At 27.8% G+C, this 16,740-nt stretch overlaps 1 protein-coding gene and 1 long non-coding RNA gene across 2 annotated transcripts; both read right to left on the bottom strand.

The window, feature by feature from the left end:
* Positions 1–715: 715 nt before the first annotated feature.
* On the bottom strand, positions 716–7,241 carry LOC136078152 (uncharacterized). The gene is made up of 2 exons (XR_010637570.1): positions 6,897–7,241; positions 716–1,104 (listed from the first exon to the last, which is right to left on the bottom strand). It is a non-coding gene; the product is annotated as an uncharacterized LOC136078152 (long non-coding RNA).
* A 2,475-nt stretch (positions 7,242–9,716) lies between these two features.
* On the bottom strand, positions 9,717–12,446 carry LOC136078151 (uncharacterized). The gene is made up of 2 exons (XM_065793214.1): positions 10,195–12,446; positions 9,717–9,903 (listed from the first exon to the last, which is right to left on the bottom strand). Exon 1 carries the CDS (start codon positions 11,985–11,987, stop codon positions 11,358–11,360), a length of 630 nt encoding a protein of 209 aa, XP_065649286.1. The 5' UTR covers positions 11,988–12,446; the 3' UTR covers positions 9,717–9,903; positions 10,195–11,357.
* Between the last annotated feature and the right edge of the window lie 4,294 nt (positions 12,447–16,740).

Below are 16,740 nucleotides of genomic sequence, written 5' to 3'. Positions count from 1 at the left end.
TATGATAAAATCAAAGATAAACCACAAAAACTAATTATTATGCTCAAATAATGAAATTAAGATTTGTCCGATAACTTTCGCATCACCCGTTAAAAAAAATATTTTTATGTAAATTGATTATTATTTTTGACGTTTTTATATAATTTCGCTTATTTTGAGTACCAGGTTGACATACTTTAATAAATGTATATATATATATATATATATATATATATATATATATATATATATATATATTTTATTTGCTCAAACTTATTTTTATGTAACTGATCAATTTATAAATCGGTTTGCAAGTTCATTTTCAAAAATTGATAAAATATGAAACACCCAATTGAATACAGGTCAGTTAATACCATAGTCAATAGAATATAACTAATACTAGTTATTAATGTTCTACACACTAAAAAATAAAGGCAGAAATTTTTAGTTAAGGTAGGATATATGATATACCCTTAGTAAGGTATAATTTTCTACCTTATAAGGTAGAAAATTATACCGTTAAGTTAGAAAATTGTATGAAAAATAATTGTTTTTAATATAATTTTCTTCCCTAAAAGATAGAAAATTATACCTTACAAAGGGTATATCACATATCCTACCCTAAGGTAAAAATTTCTATTTTTTATTTTTAGTGAGTATTGACTATGGTTTATACTAAATAACTATGTAGGTTGAATGGAGTGCCATAATGGCGTCAAGAAAAACTTCAAAAAAATAATGAAAAGTGTTTTTTATAAATTGTTAAGTCCAGACATAAACAAGTATCAAGTTAAAAGTACCAAATATTGTAAATTAATAAGCTAAATAATTTTTTTTGATGTGCTAGAACCCAAAAAAAGCAATTTAAAACAGTATATGTACTTGTCAAAAAGTGTAAATAAAATAAACTACAAAAAAAACAACTTGAAAAATCATCTAGCTTCTTTTTTAAGAAACTTTGAAGAATAACCACCACAGATAAACTTTTCTTTTAATTATAGCCTGTGAAATATAACTGGCAATTGGGTTTGAAATTAGATAGCATTATAATAATTCCCGAAAAAGTTGCCAAAAAATTCGCCAATATATATGTTATGAACTTGTCACACGGAAAAAGTTACGTGACTAAAGTAAACATTACTCTTTTAAGTAATTTTGAAAAACAAAGTAAGATATAGGTCCTTAATTAAAAATATTTTCGTCATTATAATATATAAATATATAATCATATGACTATTAAAACCGTCGTTAAAGGGTAAAAATTTAGTTAAAATATAATTTGATACATAACCACCACCATCCAAAGTTAACTCAAAACCTTAATAATCATATGTAGAGTACTAAAACTTGTCTGTAATTCCCAAGAAATAAAAGGGAAAGTGATCATTGTCACACAAAAAAAAGGAATCTGTATCAATATAATCCTTACGGCTGGGATTTTCAAGACAACCAATTGCTTCACTTTGCTGATCTTTAGTCGTTTTGTCGTATCGTTTTTTTTTTGTAACTGGACTAATGCCCTGCGTTTCTGATGCGTAGTTTAGTTGTTGTGATGTCGTGTTTAGTAGTTTTCCATCTTGATCTTTAATTTTTAAATCAAAAAATTTACAAAACCATTTAAAATGTTTGATCTTTTCGGTTAAGCTAATAGCCTGTTTTTCTATTAGGCAATGTAGTGATGTTTTGGCTTTAGCATTTTCGATACTAATATTAGGACGACCTATCTGTTCAAATAAAGTAAAACATTTATTTGACACTTGATCATTTGCATCTGTTTCATTTCCTCTATTGTTAAAGTCCTCTTTAGCTATAGCTTGTGGTTTTCGAGTAGTATTGATTAACGAAGGATAATTAAATATAGCTCCAGCTGCAGATAATATCTCTACTTTATTGGAATCTCCATCCGCTTTTGCTAACCATAATTCAATGCTTTTTGGATCCTCTTTTGTAAGCTCAGCTAACTCAGTAATTACTTGTGATTTATTTTTCAAATCAGGATAAAAAAGTAGTAATAGTTCATACTTTTTAATTTTTTCTGTTTTTTTTTCTTCATTACTAACATCGCTCGATAAAGCAATATTGTTCAGATGTTTTATTAAATCTACTTCTTGTGGAGGAGAAAACAATATATTATCTTTAATCTCATCAAAATTTAAAGAACATCTTTTAGCAAATAGCTTAAATAAACTATTTTTTATACCCTCTAACTTTGTAGAGAGTGGTGTAATTTTTAATATTACAAACAAAGCTTGTCTATAATATACAATTGACTGAGCGTATTTGCTTTTATTCCAATGAGCGCTTCCTAAGTTATTTAAATAAACAGCTAAATTATGTATCTTTTTAGAATGTAGTTTAGTTTGAACAATAAACTTGCATAAATTAGTTTGCATTTTTTCGCTCTCCGTAAGGTATTCGATCGCCTGGTCGTACAGTCCTATTCTAGCATAAGTTGTACCAATATTATTTAAAGAATTAGCGATTTCTTGACGAGGTGAGTTGTAAATCAGTTGTTTCAATTTATAAGTCTGCAAAAAGAAATCAATTGCCATATCATATCTTTCAAATTCATATTGAATAGACCCATCCTTATCCAATAACAAAATCCGATCCACGATTTGGCTTCTAAATTCGCAATAAAAACCATCATTTTTAATGTCTCTTCCTAAGATTTGTGTTATTAACCTAATAATATTTATGTTTTTTTCAAATAGTGCAACTTGAAAGATGCGTGCACTTTTTTTATAATAATCTTGATTATTCAATTGACATATATCGGGAAAAACGTTCTTTTCTAACTGATCATTTATGAAGACTCTTATAACCTGATAATCTTCTGCAGATAAAATATTTAAAAAAAGCTCTGAGATTGATTGTAGCTTTTTCCGTTTATTTAAACTATTTACCAAATACCTGGCAACTAAATACTCAGCATAAGTACGATGTATAAAATGCGGCTTGTCTTCATTTATTTGATCAATGATACCATGGTTTTGCTTACCCTTTTTGATGTCATCAATAAAAGATTTGATTTTTTTCTGAGACTTATTAGACAATAAATGTTTTTCGTTTATCTTAGTATTGAATATTGTGTGTAATGCAATAATTTGGTATGATTTAATAAACTCCTCATATAATAGTTTATTTGGTATTCCTGGTTTACTTGAATCTATCTTGATTTTTTCATCCAGGAAAACTTCATGTTTTTTCTTAAAAAAGTTTTCATATAATTCAAAAATTTTGAAACTATTAGGTAAATTAGGCTTGTCATCTTTTGATTTTAAAAATTTAATACAAGGTTTTTCAAATACTTCAGCTAGCATTTTAGTTTGAAGAGGAATTCCAGTAAATTCATAAGCATTATCATGTATTGATTTCGCAAAACTTTCAGTTAGTAATTTGACAAATTCTTTCAATCTATCCTGATCCTCACTGTTATTATTTGATTCCAAAATATTTTTATTCCAAAAATTTATTAAAAAGTTTTGCTGATCATTTGTTGAGAAAGGTTTCAACGTAAATGCAAACTGATTTAAACCATCTGCAACAAAGTTTAGCATATTGGGTCGAGTGGTAACCCAGATTTGTTTTACAGCACTCTGACTTAGTACTTGTACCATATCAAGTACTACCTTTTTATAATCCGGACTAATTTCATCGAAACCATCAAACATTATTACCATTTTGCTAATGTTAGTATCATTCTGACAATAGTACATAAACAAATTTTGTTTTAAGGAGTTAGCTTCATATAAATTGTTTGACATAAATTTAAATACTTCTTTGATTTTATCGTTTTTAGCAACGTTCAAAGCATTTTTATCTTTTATCTCAAATAGTTTTTTAGTGTAATCATTTAAATCTATTCTAAATAACCATAAATTAGGTGATTTACTCCTTATTAGATGGTACAATTTAGTTAGTACAGTAGATTTACCCATTCCTGCTGTATCTGAAATAATAACAACTTTATGGTTGTTGGTTTTCTGTAGCATTTTAATTTCGTCGTATTCTTTGGTATGACTTTTACTTACGAATTTAAACAACTCAGATACAGAACCTTGTGATTTTTTCCATTTTAGCGTTTTCTTGTCTGGTTTATACTTGAGCCCATAGATATTAAATTTTGGATACTGTTGACACAACTGTTCAAATTTTTCTGCTACTGGATCATCTATAATGATAAATTTATTTGGCTTTTCTTTCTCAGGATCCCTTTCATGATAAAAGCGGATTTCACTGCCGTCGGATATTAACCTGCTGAAGGTTTCTTTGTCAGTGTTACTAATAGCCCATAAGTCATCTTCATTGTTTTTTTTTGCAAATATTTCTGTCTCAATCTCGACTTGATAAATAAACACACGATTTATGTAATGGCTCTCGTCAAAACCACGTGGAAATATACTATCTATCTTAATGTTATCGTTATTAATCAGCTGCATTAGAAAATTCGGATCCTTATTCGAATGAATAAACTCTCCCCAGTCTTTATCTCTTTTAAGGCTCATTAGACTTGTTCCTTCTTTTTGTTCTTGGAAAATAACAAATGGTCTATTTAAAAGTTCTTCTTGATATTTAACAGAAAAGTTTAACCAAGTTAGTGGTTTTTCCATTTTTATTTTTAAGCTTATGTTTAATTCACGAGCTGTTGATTTCATTAGATCTTCCAGTTTGTCGTCATTACGTTTGTCGTCTTTACTAATGCGAGTTACAAAAATAACTTTAATATTTTCATTGTTTAATTTTTGAAATAAATGTTTAATGAAGTTTTTTATTTCTTCGTTTTCATTAATATTAAAATTTAATTTACATTCAAATAATATCAACGATTTATTACAAGTAAGGTCATCAACAAAATCCTTCATTTCTTGCGTAAAAGGTGATATTTTTTTTAAGTGTAAAAGTTCCTTTAAATTTAATATAACAACTTTTTCTTTAGAGTACTTTTCGTATAAAGTTTTATATATTTTAGCTAGCCATAAACAAGTGTCTTCATTAACAAATAAAAGTGATGCCTGAGTATCCATATTTAATGGTTTTACCACATCTGTTTCCGCAAAACATTTGAAGTGTTCATATACTAAATTGTTTAATGATATCGAATCAATAATTGCCTTTTTTATTCCGTTCTCAGTAAAACCTTTTTCAACTTTGTCTCTTATTGTAGGAAGATAGTGCAGCAGATTTTTAACATAATGAATAAGTTTCTGTAATTTCTCATTGTCACAAATGATTTTCTTATTTTTAATTTTAAAATCTCCTAGTACATCTTTAATATTCTGCTCTGTCGTTAGATCATTAATTTCACTAAACAAATCTTTTGGTTGAAATTTTTCTGGTAACTTACGCAAAGTTTGATAGTTTTCCAAAAATAAAAACTCTTCTTGCGTAAAAATATTACTACTACAGATATCCCAATTTACGTTTTTCACTTGGTAACGAATAGGAAAATGATCATGCTTTTCATTTAACTTAGTGTGGAACTCAATTAATTCTACTTCAGGTTCATAATTGTTAACACGAGTTGCCCACTGAAAAAAGTCTCTATATTCTTTCTTGTTGTTCAGGAAACTGCTAATCGGCCAATCTACCACTTTTTTTATTTTCATACCATTATTATCTTTACGAACTTGACCTTTAGATTGATCAAATGTATTTAAAATTTTTTTCATTTCATGTGTTTTTAGATTATACTTAAAATACTCATTACTTTCTGTAATATCTGATAAATCAACAAAAACTCTATATATTGTTCCAATATGCGAATTATGAGTATTGATACGATTTGGCGCAGATAAATAACTAGTAATATCTAGGTTATCAAAAGAAAGAGAGGACCAGTTATCATCATGTCGTAAACCAAAATCATCAACCATTTGAGATAACATATCTTTACAACCTGGACTATCAAAAACCTCTGTATGAACATGATAGCCTTCTCGTTCAGCTTTCAGGAAATTATTTCCTGTTATATCTAGATACTTAGATGTAAAAGTAGTAACTTGTGCTAACCACCCACCTAATGAATGACCTGTGAAAAAAAGTTGAAATTTTGCTTGATCTTTGTTAAGCTCATTCAATTCGCAAACAATTCGATGAGCAAATGTACAAGCGGAACTCATTTGGGGAGCGTACTTGTTACAAGCTATTGCACTTACATCGGTCCAAATTGCCCCCAAATTTTTAAAAATAGTTCCTCTATGCGCAAGAACGACCTGTCGTTTCTCAAGGTTACAATATGCCACTCCAAAGTAACCATTTTTTATTGCACTATTTGTAGCAGTGGCTAATAATTTCCAACCTAGAGGTAAATCTTTTTCATATTTGTTTTTTTGTTGTGGATCATAATTTTCGTATGCTTTGGAAGCAAACTTAGCAAAGATATAAGGCGTTGGAAAATCAATTACTTTATTAAGTGTTTCGATGATAGTTTTGCTGAGAAAGTTTTTATTTAACAAATCCGTTATTATCTTTTTATCGTGACTATATCTTAGGTGTTCATCTATTTTTAACTTTTCTGAATATGGGTATTTTGAAAAACCAGATTCTAAAGTGTCATTTACTTTGGCATGGTTAGTGGATATATTCACTGTTTCTTTATAAATGGTTCTTTGATTTTCTTTACTCATTTTAGACATAACGTTTACACATTAGTTTTATTTGCCTGTCAAATTTCAACAAACTTTAATAGTTTGTTGAAATTTGAAACCTTTAAAACCTTTCAAGTTTACATATTTGAAAACGAACGGTTTATTACTTTTGAATAAATTAATTGAATAAATATTTGAGCTTTCATTACACAGACTTTGTTTGTATAAAAATATAGATACTTAGGTTTAAAATATAACTTATTATTTTTAGGCTTTAGAAATAACAAATGCAATATAAAGTTTTGAAAACGAGATAAAAAAAATTACCGAGATTTCGCCTCTCTTTTAAAACTCATATAGCTTTAACATTGCGCTCTTCTGTAAAATTATTCACCCCGCCTAAGCTTTTTTTTTGTAGTTATTTAGGTGCTCTTAGAAGTTCTTACGGTCTTATCACAGAGCACCACAGGAGAGTATTTAACAAGAAGTTCACGCCTCCTTTCGTACCAATTTTGCTTTTTGGGCTAGAACTGGCGTCGAACATCGGAGGTCTGGGTTCTGAGCCAGAACTCTTACCACTGCGCCATGCTGTACATCTTGCCTACGATCTACGGTTAGGCGGGGTGAAAATTCTTCACAAGATTACAAGCTGAAAACCTTCCTGGGTAGACTGGACAACTTGTTACAAAATTTAAAGAATGTTTGTTTAATTTTTAAATCTAAGTCGTTTGACCATGTATGCTAATATAACTTCAACATAAGTCTTGAAGTTTTTTAAAGCGAAAGTTTTTTTTTTGTTAGATAAATATAAATTATATGTGATATTTATTTCGTAAAACACGCAGGATTATTAAACTTTTAATATGCATATAGTTAATATATGCATATTAAAAGTTGATAGTAGTCAAATAATTTTTTGTAGATCGAAATATATTTAAATTTTAATTTAAAAATTATTGTGATTGATTTGTACACAACATCACGTGACCCTAAAAATGTCCCGCTTTAGCGAGGTGTTTTTTTCCATATGAACACGAGCTGAAATTCATCCCGCCTAACGAGTATCTCGGTAAGACTGAATGTTTTTTCCCCATATGATCAGCCCCTCTTTATAAAAAAATTTCAAATTTTTTTCGCAATCTAAAAAATGCTATTACTGGTAAACAAAAACGTCAAAATATTACTTACTTACAAAATATTATTAAACATAAAGTTAAAGATAAAAGATAAAAATATATTTTGAAGTTTGACTCTAAAACAAAAAATTAAACTTATGCTTATTTGAATAAAAATTAAAAAAAATTACATTACAACTAAATTTTATATCTAATTATGGTCAATATCGTCGTCTATGACATGACTAATAAAGATTGTTTGATATAGTGCCGGTGACGCGAAATAGATTAACTCCCCAAAAAGTTAACTCCCGGTTAAAACATTTTAACTCCCCGGTTAATCTATTTCGAAATAAATTAACTCCGGGAGTTAAATAATTTTAAAGTATAGCGAAATGGATTAACCGGGGGCTTAAGTATTTCTAACCCCCACTGAAATAAATTAACTCCCTTTAATACGCGTTTTAAATAATTTAACTTATAATTATATCTACAGAATTGTGTAAGTATTCTATTCTAAAATTCTTTTAAAATATATTTAGTATTATATATATTTAAATATATAATATATAAATATTTAGTTCGTGCAATACTATTACTATTGTTTTGATCTACTATTACTATTGTTTTGATACTAATACTTCAGAACCATTCTTTTTTGCTAATAATAGTGTCTAAGGTTATAGAGTTTATATCTATAATATACTCTCTCTCTCTCTCTCTCTCTCTCTCTCTCTCTCTCTCTCTGTCTCTCTCTCTCTCTCTCTCTCTCTCTCTCTCTCTCTCTCTCTCTATATATATATATATATATATATATATATATATATATATGTATATAAAATATATACATATTGTATGTATATATATATATATATATATATATATATATATATATATATATATATATATATATATATATGTATATAAAATATATACATATTGTATGTATATATATATATATATATATATATATATATATATATATATGTATATAAAATATATACATATTGTATGTATATATATATATATATATATATATATATATATATACATATACATATATATATATATATATATACATATACATATACATATATATATATATATATATATATACATATATATATATATATATATATATATATATATATATATATATATATATATATATATATATATATATATATATATATATACATATATACATATATATATAAATATATATATTTATATATATAGATATAGATACATTTGTATATTTATATATTGTTATTATTAGGTACGTGCCATGAAAATTTTAAATTAGATAAATTCTTGGTTGTTATATATCATTAGAAAGAGCTTCGATTCAATATTTTAAAAGTGAAAAAATTATCAAAATCGAACAATTCCATAAAAAGTTATGTCGTTTTAGTACCGATTTTTCGATATATGGATTTGTTGAAGAAAGTCCCAGTGAAAAAGCGCACATGGGATACGCGTGGATTTTTTCCACATGTAACCCATGTGGGGATTATTATTTTGTCCCATGTGGGTTTCATATGGCAAATCCCACATGGATTCCATATGGTAAATCCCATATGGGATACGCGTGGGTTTTTACCATATGTAACCCATATGGGGATTATTATTTTGTCCCATGTGGGTTTCATATGGTAAATCCCACATGGGTTTTATGTGGTAAATCCTACATGGGATATAGGTGGAAAATACTACATGTTATAGATCTTAAATGCCACATATTTTAATTCAAATGGTATAAAAGTAGTCAATACTAGACAAATGAAAGTCCGAATGCTTCTATGATAATTTTTAAAATTCTTTTAATTTAAAATTTACTTAAATAGTAATTTAAAATTAATCATTAAAGCTTTCAGAGAGGCTTAACTTAATCTGGTATTTGCTACTTTATCCCATTTGGTATTCAAAATGTGTAGCATTTTTGATCTTTTACATGTGATGTTTTCCACCTATAACCTATGTGGGATTTACCTCAAACTATTATGACGAAATTTTATAAAATTAAAAAACGTGTTGCAAAATGAATTTATTTTAAAATAAATGCTATTAATCAATACATAAAAAATGAATATTAAAAATATTATTTTTTTTTCTTTTGCGATTTACACGCCGTTTTTTTGTCGATTGAATTAACTAAATCGCTTCGGCTTGCATAATACCAAGGTTTTTAGTATCTTCTAACTTTCTTCAAACATTTTCTAAAAAAAAATATAATACAAATATATATAAATAAAAATATATATATATATATATATAGAGAGAGAGAGAGAGAGAGAGAGAGAGAGAGAGAGATAAAGACAGAGATAGACAGAGAGAGAGAGAGAGAGAGAGAGAGAGAGAGAGAGAGAGAGAGAGAGAGAGAGAGAGAGAGAGAGAGAGCAATTTTAATAAGGAACCTTATTAGTCGAGCAATTTTAATTATTAGCCAGGTTGAAGTCATTAATGACTACAATATTTCACAAATAATTATTTCCTAATTTATTACTTACAATGACTAACGTATTATGGGTAATTAAACACATATTATGCGTAAGGAGCTTGAACCCATGAGGAGAATCCTGAAAAAAAGTGATCAATTAGGATAAGTAGTTAAACAAAAAAACAAAAACAAAAATGTAAAAACCTACTTTTTCAATGATGTAGACGTTGGGTGCAATAGCCACTGGATGCAAAAGTATCTTTACTTTTTCGTCACACACACGGCCTTCTATAATAACAGGCCTTGACATCGCGCAAAATGCCGTAAAAACTGAAGGCCGATTAAACTTTCACTTTTACTTATATTGATATATTTTTATATTAGGTAGGGTGTAATGGCAGTCTATGCTTTCTAATAATAATCTCTAGTAAAGACGGAAATATAAAAAGAAAACCAAAAAATGGTTAAAAGATAATCTTATTTTTCGTACTTCAAATTTCATTAAGAATATTTATGTAATATTAAATAGTATCAATAACAAGCAGAACCATAACAAAGTATATATATTAGAAAGATAACTGTATTTTTAATTTTTTTTTCCTAAAAATGGTAACGATAAAATCCCCAACAATAAAAAACACCAACAAAAGTTGACTCAAGCAAAAAAAAGTTTTATCAATATATCTCAACAGGATAAATATTTACAAATCCAAACATATTGAGAGACATATAGGCTAATGAGATAATAAAAAACATAACAAGTAAATAGCATAATTAATTACAAAACTAATTTTCACACAAATTATGATAGCTTTAGTATTTTGGGAGTGGTAATTAGTGAGTAAATCTTTAGCAGAATATTAGAATATACTCTGCATTGTTTTTTTGTGATTTTAAATTTATATTTAGCAGCAATGAACTGAAACTAAGTAACACAAAATGTTCTGCATAAAGGGTCAGTAGCACCTTGAAAAAAAAAGCAAAATATTGACCATTTATCAGAAGGAATTTCAAGTCTGCCTCTGTTTAGGCTATGCAGATAACTTCCATATTTATAATAATAATTGGTATCATCATAAATTTTTATTTCGATTTTTTGCACATAGCTAGCTATGTAAACTATAGCCACTAATGTAGATTTGTTAACTGAGCTTTCAAGATCATGTATATTACCAGTGTCTTACTATTTTCAATATTATTTATCGTATCAACAATTTGTTGACATTGAGCAAACTAAAATTCAGGGGAAAGATTTGCAACAGGTTGAGCTCTACATATAAATTTTGGACCTCCAAAAAGACATTTAATCATAAATGATAAAATTTTAGCTAACTTTTCAGGGTAGTTTACTGCTTGACCAAACAAAGCACCTCTTTGGTAAAGTAATAAAGCTTTGACATAGACCTCATCAATTAGTAGTATGGAAGTTGTTTTCAATGGATTTAAATTCATAAAAATACTATTTATGAAACTTAGGTCCTCCATTGAGTTTATTTTTGAAGTCAATCGTGTTAAAGTCCTTATACTTGGCAACTTGTAGTCAATACACAAACAATCATATAAACTTCGTCGCATAGCAAAATACTTATATGCTCTACATATAATATCTGAAGTATATAAAACTTCACCAACATTAACTTTTCTCACAGCATTAAGGTGTTCGAATAGAATATTTAACTGAAGCGAACTTTCTTTATTTTTTAAAAATCTAACTGCTTCAAATAAAGCTGATTTTGTTTTTATTAACTTTAATTTGTTTACAGCTAAAGATGAAATATTACAAGTTGTGCCATTATGGTTAGCTACAAATGAATAATCATTGAAAATTACTAAAATAAATAATGGAACACCAAGTTCGTACATTTTTGATTGTATGTGTAAACTTCTTTTATTAAGCTGGAAAACAATAACATCGTTATTATCACTTAACAAAGATTGAATATTGTCAAATATAAGTTCATCCTCTTTTAGAAAATCTTTTAACTCATCTGGTAAAATGCTTCGAAAACCGCTTGAAGTTACAGTTTTTTTAACTTTACTTGCTGGTGTGGCTAAACAACTAGGCGGATTATTTTTAAAAACAGATGGTGGGTTTAAAGGTTGTTGCTTCCCATATTTGCTTTCAAAAGGTGCTTCATTTGGCCAATGAAGTTGACATACTGCTGTATAGTCTGTAACAATAAAACCAGTTCTTGGGATAGCTTCACTACATCTTTTTCTCTCCTCTAGATTCTTCGGGAAATTATAAATTAATATTTTTGTTGTAGTTGAGTATTGATATTTTTGTTGTAGTTGAAGACTTGCAAAAAGATACGCAGCATTTTAAAGGCATTTTAATTATTAAAAAAACTTATCGTTAGTTTGACAATATTATTATCTTACAATGTAATGCCTTGAACCTTACAATGTTATTGTCTTTAAGTTGCGCTATCTAATTTATAAACCAATTAAATTTTAAAGATTTATTAAAAAAGCGCAAACACAAACTTTCGTCTAATTTTAAAAGATGAAAATGTAAACACAGTATTAGGAATAGGCCTTCAGTTTAACAACTTTGTTGTGCGATGTCAAGGCCTGTTATTATAGAAGGTCGCTGTCACACATAATATAATATTTTGAAACTAATAAACAAACATCTAAATATCTATAAGAAAATTTATTCTTTGATCATTGCCTTCATATCCTATCTTATTTTCATATCATAATCTATTATGGTATTATTTAAATAACATATCACAACAATATTATTAAATTTGTGATGTTCAAATATCATATGAACATTCTCTAACATGTTCATATGATATTTGAATATAGTTCTTGAGTATACTATCTGCAAACAATTGACTGATGCAAGTTCAAATGTTGTCAAAAACCAAGCATGCATGCATGGGACACTGCAGTGTCCTACAAAGAAATGCTGGTTTAAAAGTCAAATTTTCTTTATTAAAAAAAAATATTAAAATAGGGGGGAGATAGGGAGGTTTCTGTAACTTTTTTTAGGCTCCAAAACTTTTAACTTTATATACAATAAGGTTCATAAAACTTAAGGGACTCACGAAGTACATTGAGGAACAAAAACAGGATATTTACAGAAACTTTTCAATTTTTAATCTGGAGTACCACAGTGTAATTGGGAATAAAGTCTCTGGGTCCAGTATTCAAAGTAATGTGATCTAAAGTAATATATAAATTAAATAAAATGCTTTAAAATGCATGCACTTATACATATAACTCCTGATAGTTAACTATATGTATAACTAGCTATACATAAAATTTATTATATGAAAAAGAAATGCTGGTTTAAAAGTCAAATTTTCTTTATTAAAAAAAATATTAAAATAGGGGGGAGATATGGAGGTTTCTGTAACTTTTTTTAGGCTCCAAAACTTTTAACTTTATATACAATAAGGTTCTCTGGGTCTAGTATTCAAAGTAATATGATCTAAAGTAATATATAAATTAAATAAAATGCTTTAAAATGCATGCAGTTATACAAATAACTCCTGATAGTTAACTATATGTATAACTAGTTATACATAAAATTTGTTATATAAGCTTATTTTTTAAGGTTATGCTTGAACAAATTAGCACCAATTAATTCAAATTCAAGATTTAGTTAGTGTTCAAGTTCAAGTTCTTATTTATTCATTATTTTTGGTAATTTTATATTTATTTGTTCAAATTTATCAGTTAGTACTATTTTTTACTACAGTAAGAATGTTTATCATTGTTGAACGTGATTTTATTAGTAACTTAATTTTATTTTCAACATATTTTGACAACACCCTTTATATTTTAAATGATGACAGTTTTATTTTTCTATTGATGTTAAATTTATTACGTTTCAATAACTCAGATTGAATCTTAACTGAATTATTGTAAGCTTTGTACAAGGTTTGTTGTATATCAAATGGTGTTGTAAATAAAGTAAAAATAATACATATATATATATATATATATATATATATATATATATATATATATATATATATATATTATTTTTATTTTATTTACAACACCATTTGATATACAACTAACCTTTACAAAGCTTACAATAATTCAGTTAAAATCCAATCTGAGTTATTGAAACGTAATAAGTTTAACATCAATAGAAAAGTAAAGCTGTCATCATTTAAAATGTAAAGGGTGTTGTCAAAATATGTTAAAAGTAAAATTAAGTTACTAATAAAATCATGTTCAACAATGATAAATATTCTTACTGTAGTAAGAATTAGTACTAGTTAACAAATTTGCACAAATAAATATAAAATAGTGAAAAAACAATAACAAATAAGAACTTGAACTAAATCTTAAATTTGAATTAATTAGTACTAATTTGTTCAAGCATAACCTTAAAAAATAAGTTCATATAATAAATTTTATGTATAGCTAGTTATACATACAGTTAACTATCAGGAGTTATATGTATAACTGCATGCATTTTAAAGCATTTTATTTAATTTATATATTACTTTAAATCATATTACTTTGAATACTAGACCCAGAGACTTTATTCCCAATTACACTGTGGTACTCCAGATTAAAAATTGAAAAGTTTCTGTAAATATGCTGTTTTTGTTCCTCAATGTAGTTCGTAAGTCCCTTAAGTCTTAAGGACCTTATTATATCTAAAGTTAAAAGTTTTGGAGCATCAAAAAAGTTACAGAAACCCATCTCCATTCTATTTTTTTCTTTTTTTAATAAAGAAAATTGGGAATTTCTTTGACTTTCAAACCTCCATTTCTTTGTGGGACACTGCAATGTCCCATGCATGCAAGATTGGTTTTTGACAACATTTCAACTTGCATCAGTTAATTGTTTGCAAATAATTTACTCAAGATCTATGTTCAAATAACTATTATATTATCCTAATAATACGTCTATTTGCACAAATCTTAATCTTATTTCTATAAAGAAAGATAAACATTATTCGTGGTACTTACATACTTGCTAGTCATTCTCTATACTAATATAAAATATTTTCACACAATGTAAACGTAACGCAATGCAATGTTGATTTAAAAAATTTTTTTTTAGTTTTTATTTCAAAGTTTTTTTTTAGTTTCCAGCTTTCAAATTAATTCCCATGCAAATCCCACAGGAAACCCACGTGGGATTTCCCATGTGTGTAAATACCATATGGTTCCCACATGTAACCCACGTGGGATTACCCACATGGGTTTAAGGTGACAAATTTCCATACGGATACCATATGGGAAAATACGTCCCACGTAAATCCCATCAATCCCACACGGAACCCACGCGGAACCCATGTGGGACGCGGTTTTATTTTTCACTGGGGTGTGGTCAAAAAAATGTTTTTAAGCACTAAAAGTTTAATAACTTTGTCAATTCTTATCCAAATGTTTATAACTTGGTATCAAAAGATAGATGTAATAGTAACCTACAAATTTATATAGGTCCATAGTCACCGGGCGTATCCAAGGGGCTAGAGGGGGCAACCAAACGCCACTTTTACCAGCAAAAAATGAAATTTTTATTCATAAAAGATCAATTTTTCAATGAATTTTTTTAATTTTTATATGCAATAAATTGCTATAATTTCCATGTAGACTGCCACCAAATAGGAGAAGTTAATTTTTTGAGTTAGGGTATATGTGGGGTAATGATTTAACACACCCTATTATTAAAAACGATTCATTATAAATATTTTGATTCTTATTAAAAAGGCTTTTTTAAAATCATCACAATAAAATTTATAATCTACAACATTACAACAAACAAAGCTGTACACTCATTGATTCGGGGGAAGGGGGTGTGTCCACACCCCCTCCAACCTAAAAAAACATAAAATACTTTATTTAAAATTTTGTTAAAAAAAAAGAAAAAGAAAAAAAGCAATGACTTTAAATAATATATTGAAATACAAAACACAATACACATTACCACCTTACAAGTTGGTGTTTTCATATTTTTTTGTTTTAAAATAATATTTGAATTAATTTGAGTCTTGGCTTTTAGTTAATGATTAATATATTAAATTCCAATAATGAAACTAAATATAAATTATTGATAACAATAGACACGACGTGAACGTAAGCCAGAGCCGTCTATCAAAAAAATTGCGAGTTCCACTACTCGCTGTACATTTATTTTGCAAGTTCCACTACTCGCTGTACATTTATTTTGCAAGTTCCACTACTCGCTGTACATTTATTTTGCAAGTTCCACTACTCGCTGTACATTTATTTTGCAAGTTCCACTACTCGCTGTACATTTATTTTGCAAGTTCCACTACTCGCTGTACATTTATTTTGCAAGTTCCACTACTCGCTGTACATTTATTTTGCAAGTTCCACTACTCGCTGTACATTTATTTTGCAAGTTCCACTACTCGCTGTACATTTATTTTGCAAGTTCCACTACTCGCTGTACATTTATTTTGCAAGTTCCACTACTCGCTGTACATTTATTTTGCAAGTTCCACTACTCGCTGTACATTTATTTTGCAAGTTCCACTACTCGCTGTACATTTATTTTGCAAGTTCCACTACTCGCTGTACATTTATTTTGCAAGTTCCACTACTCGCTGTACATTTATTTTGCAAGTTCCACTACTCGCTGTACATTTATTTTGCAAGTTCCACTACTCGCT

Source organism: Hydra vulgaris, chromosome 03 (assembly GCF_038396675.1).
Source record: "Hydra vulgaris chromosome 03, alternate assembly HydraT2T_AEP".
Classification (NCBI taxonomy): Eukaryota; Metazoa; Cnidaria; class Hydrozoa; order Anthoathecata; family Hydridae; genus Hydra; species Hydra vulgaris.
The sequence above is the reverse complement of the archived record's forward strand: the minus strand, read 5'-3'. Positions and strand labels throughout refer to the sequence as shown.

What these genes read in the sequence shown, in the direction of transcription:
- LOC136078151 (XM_065793214.1), bottom strand. Translation starts at nt 11,987, where the DNA reads ATGTACGAACTTGGTGTTCCATTATTTATTTTAGTAATTTTCAATGAT.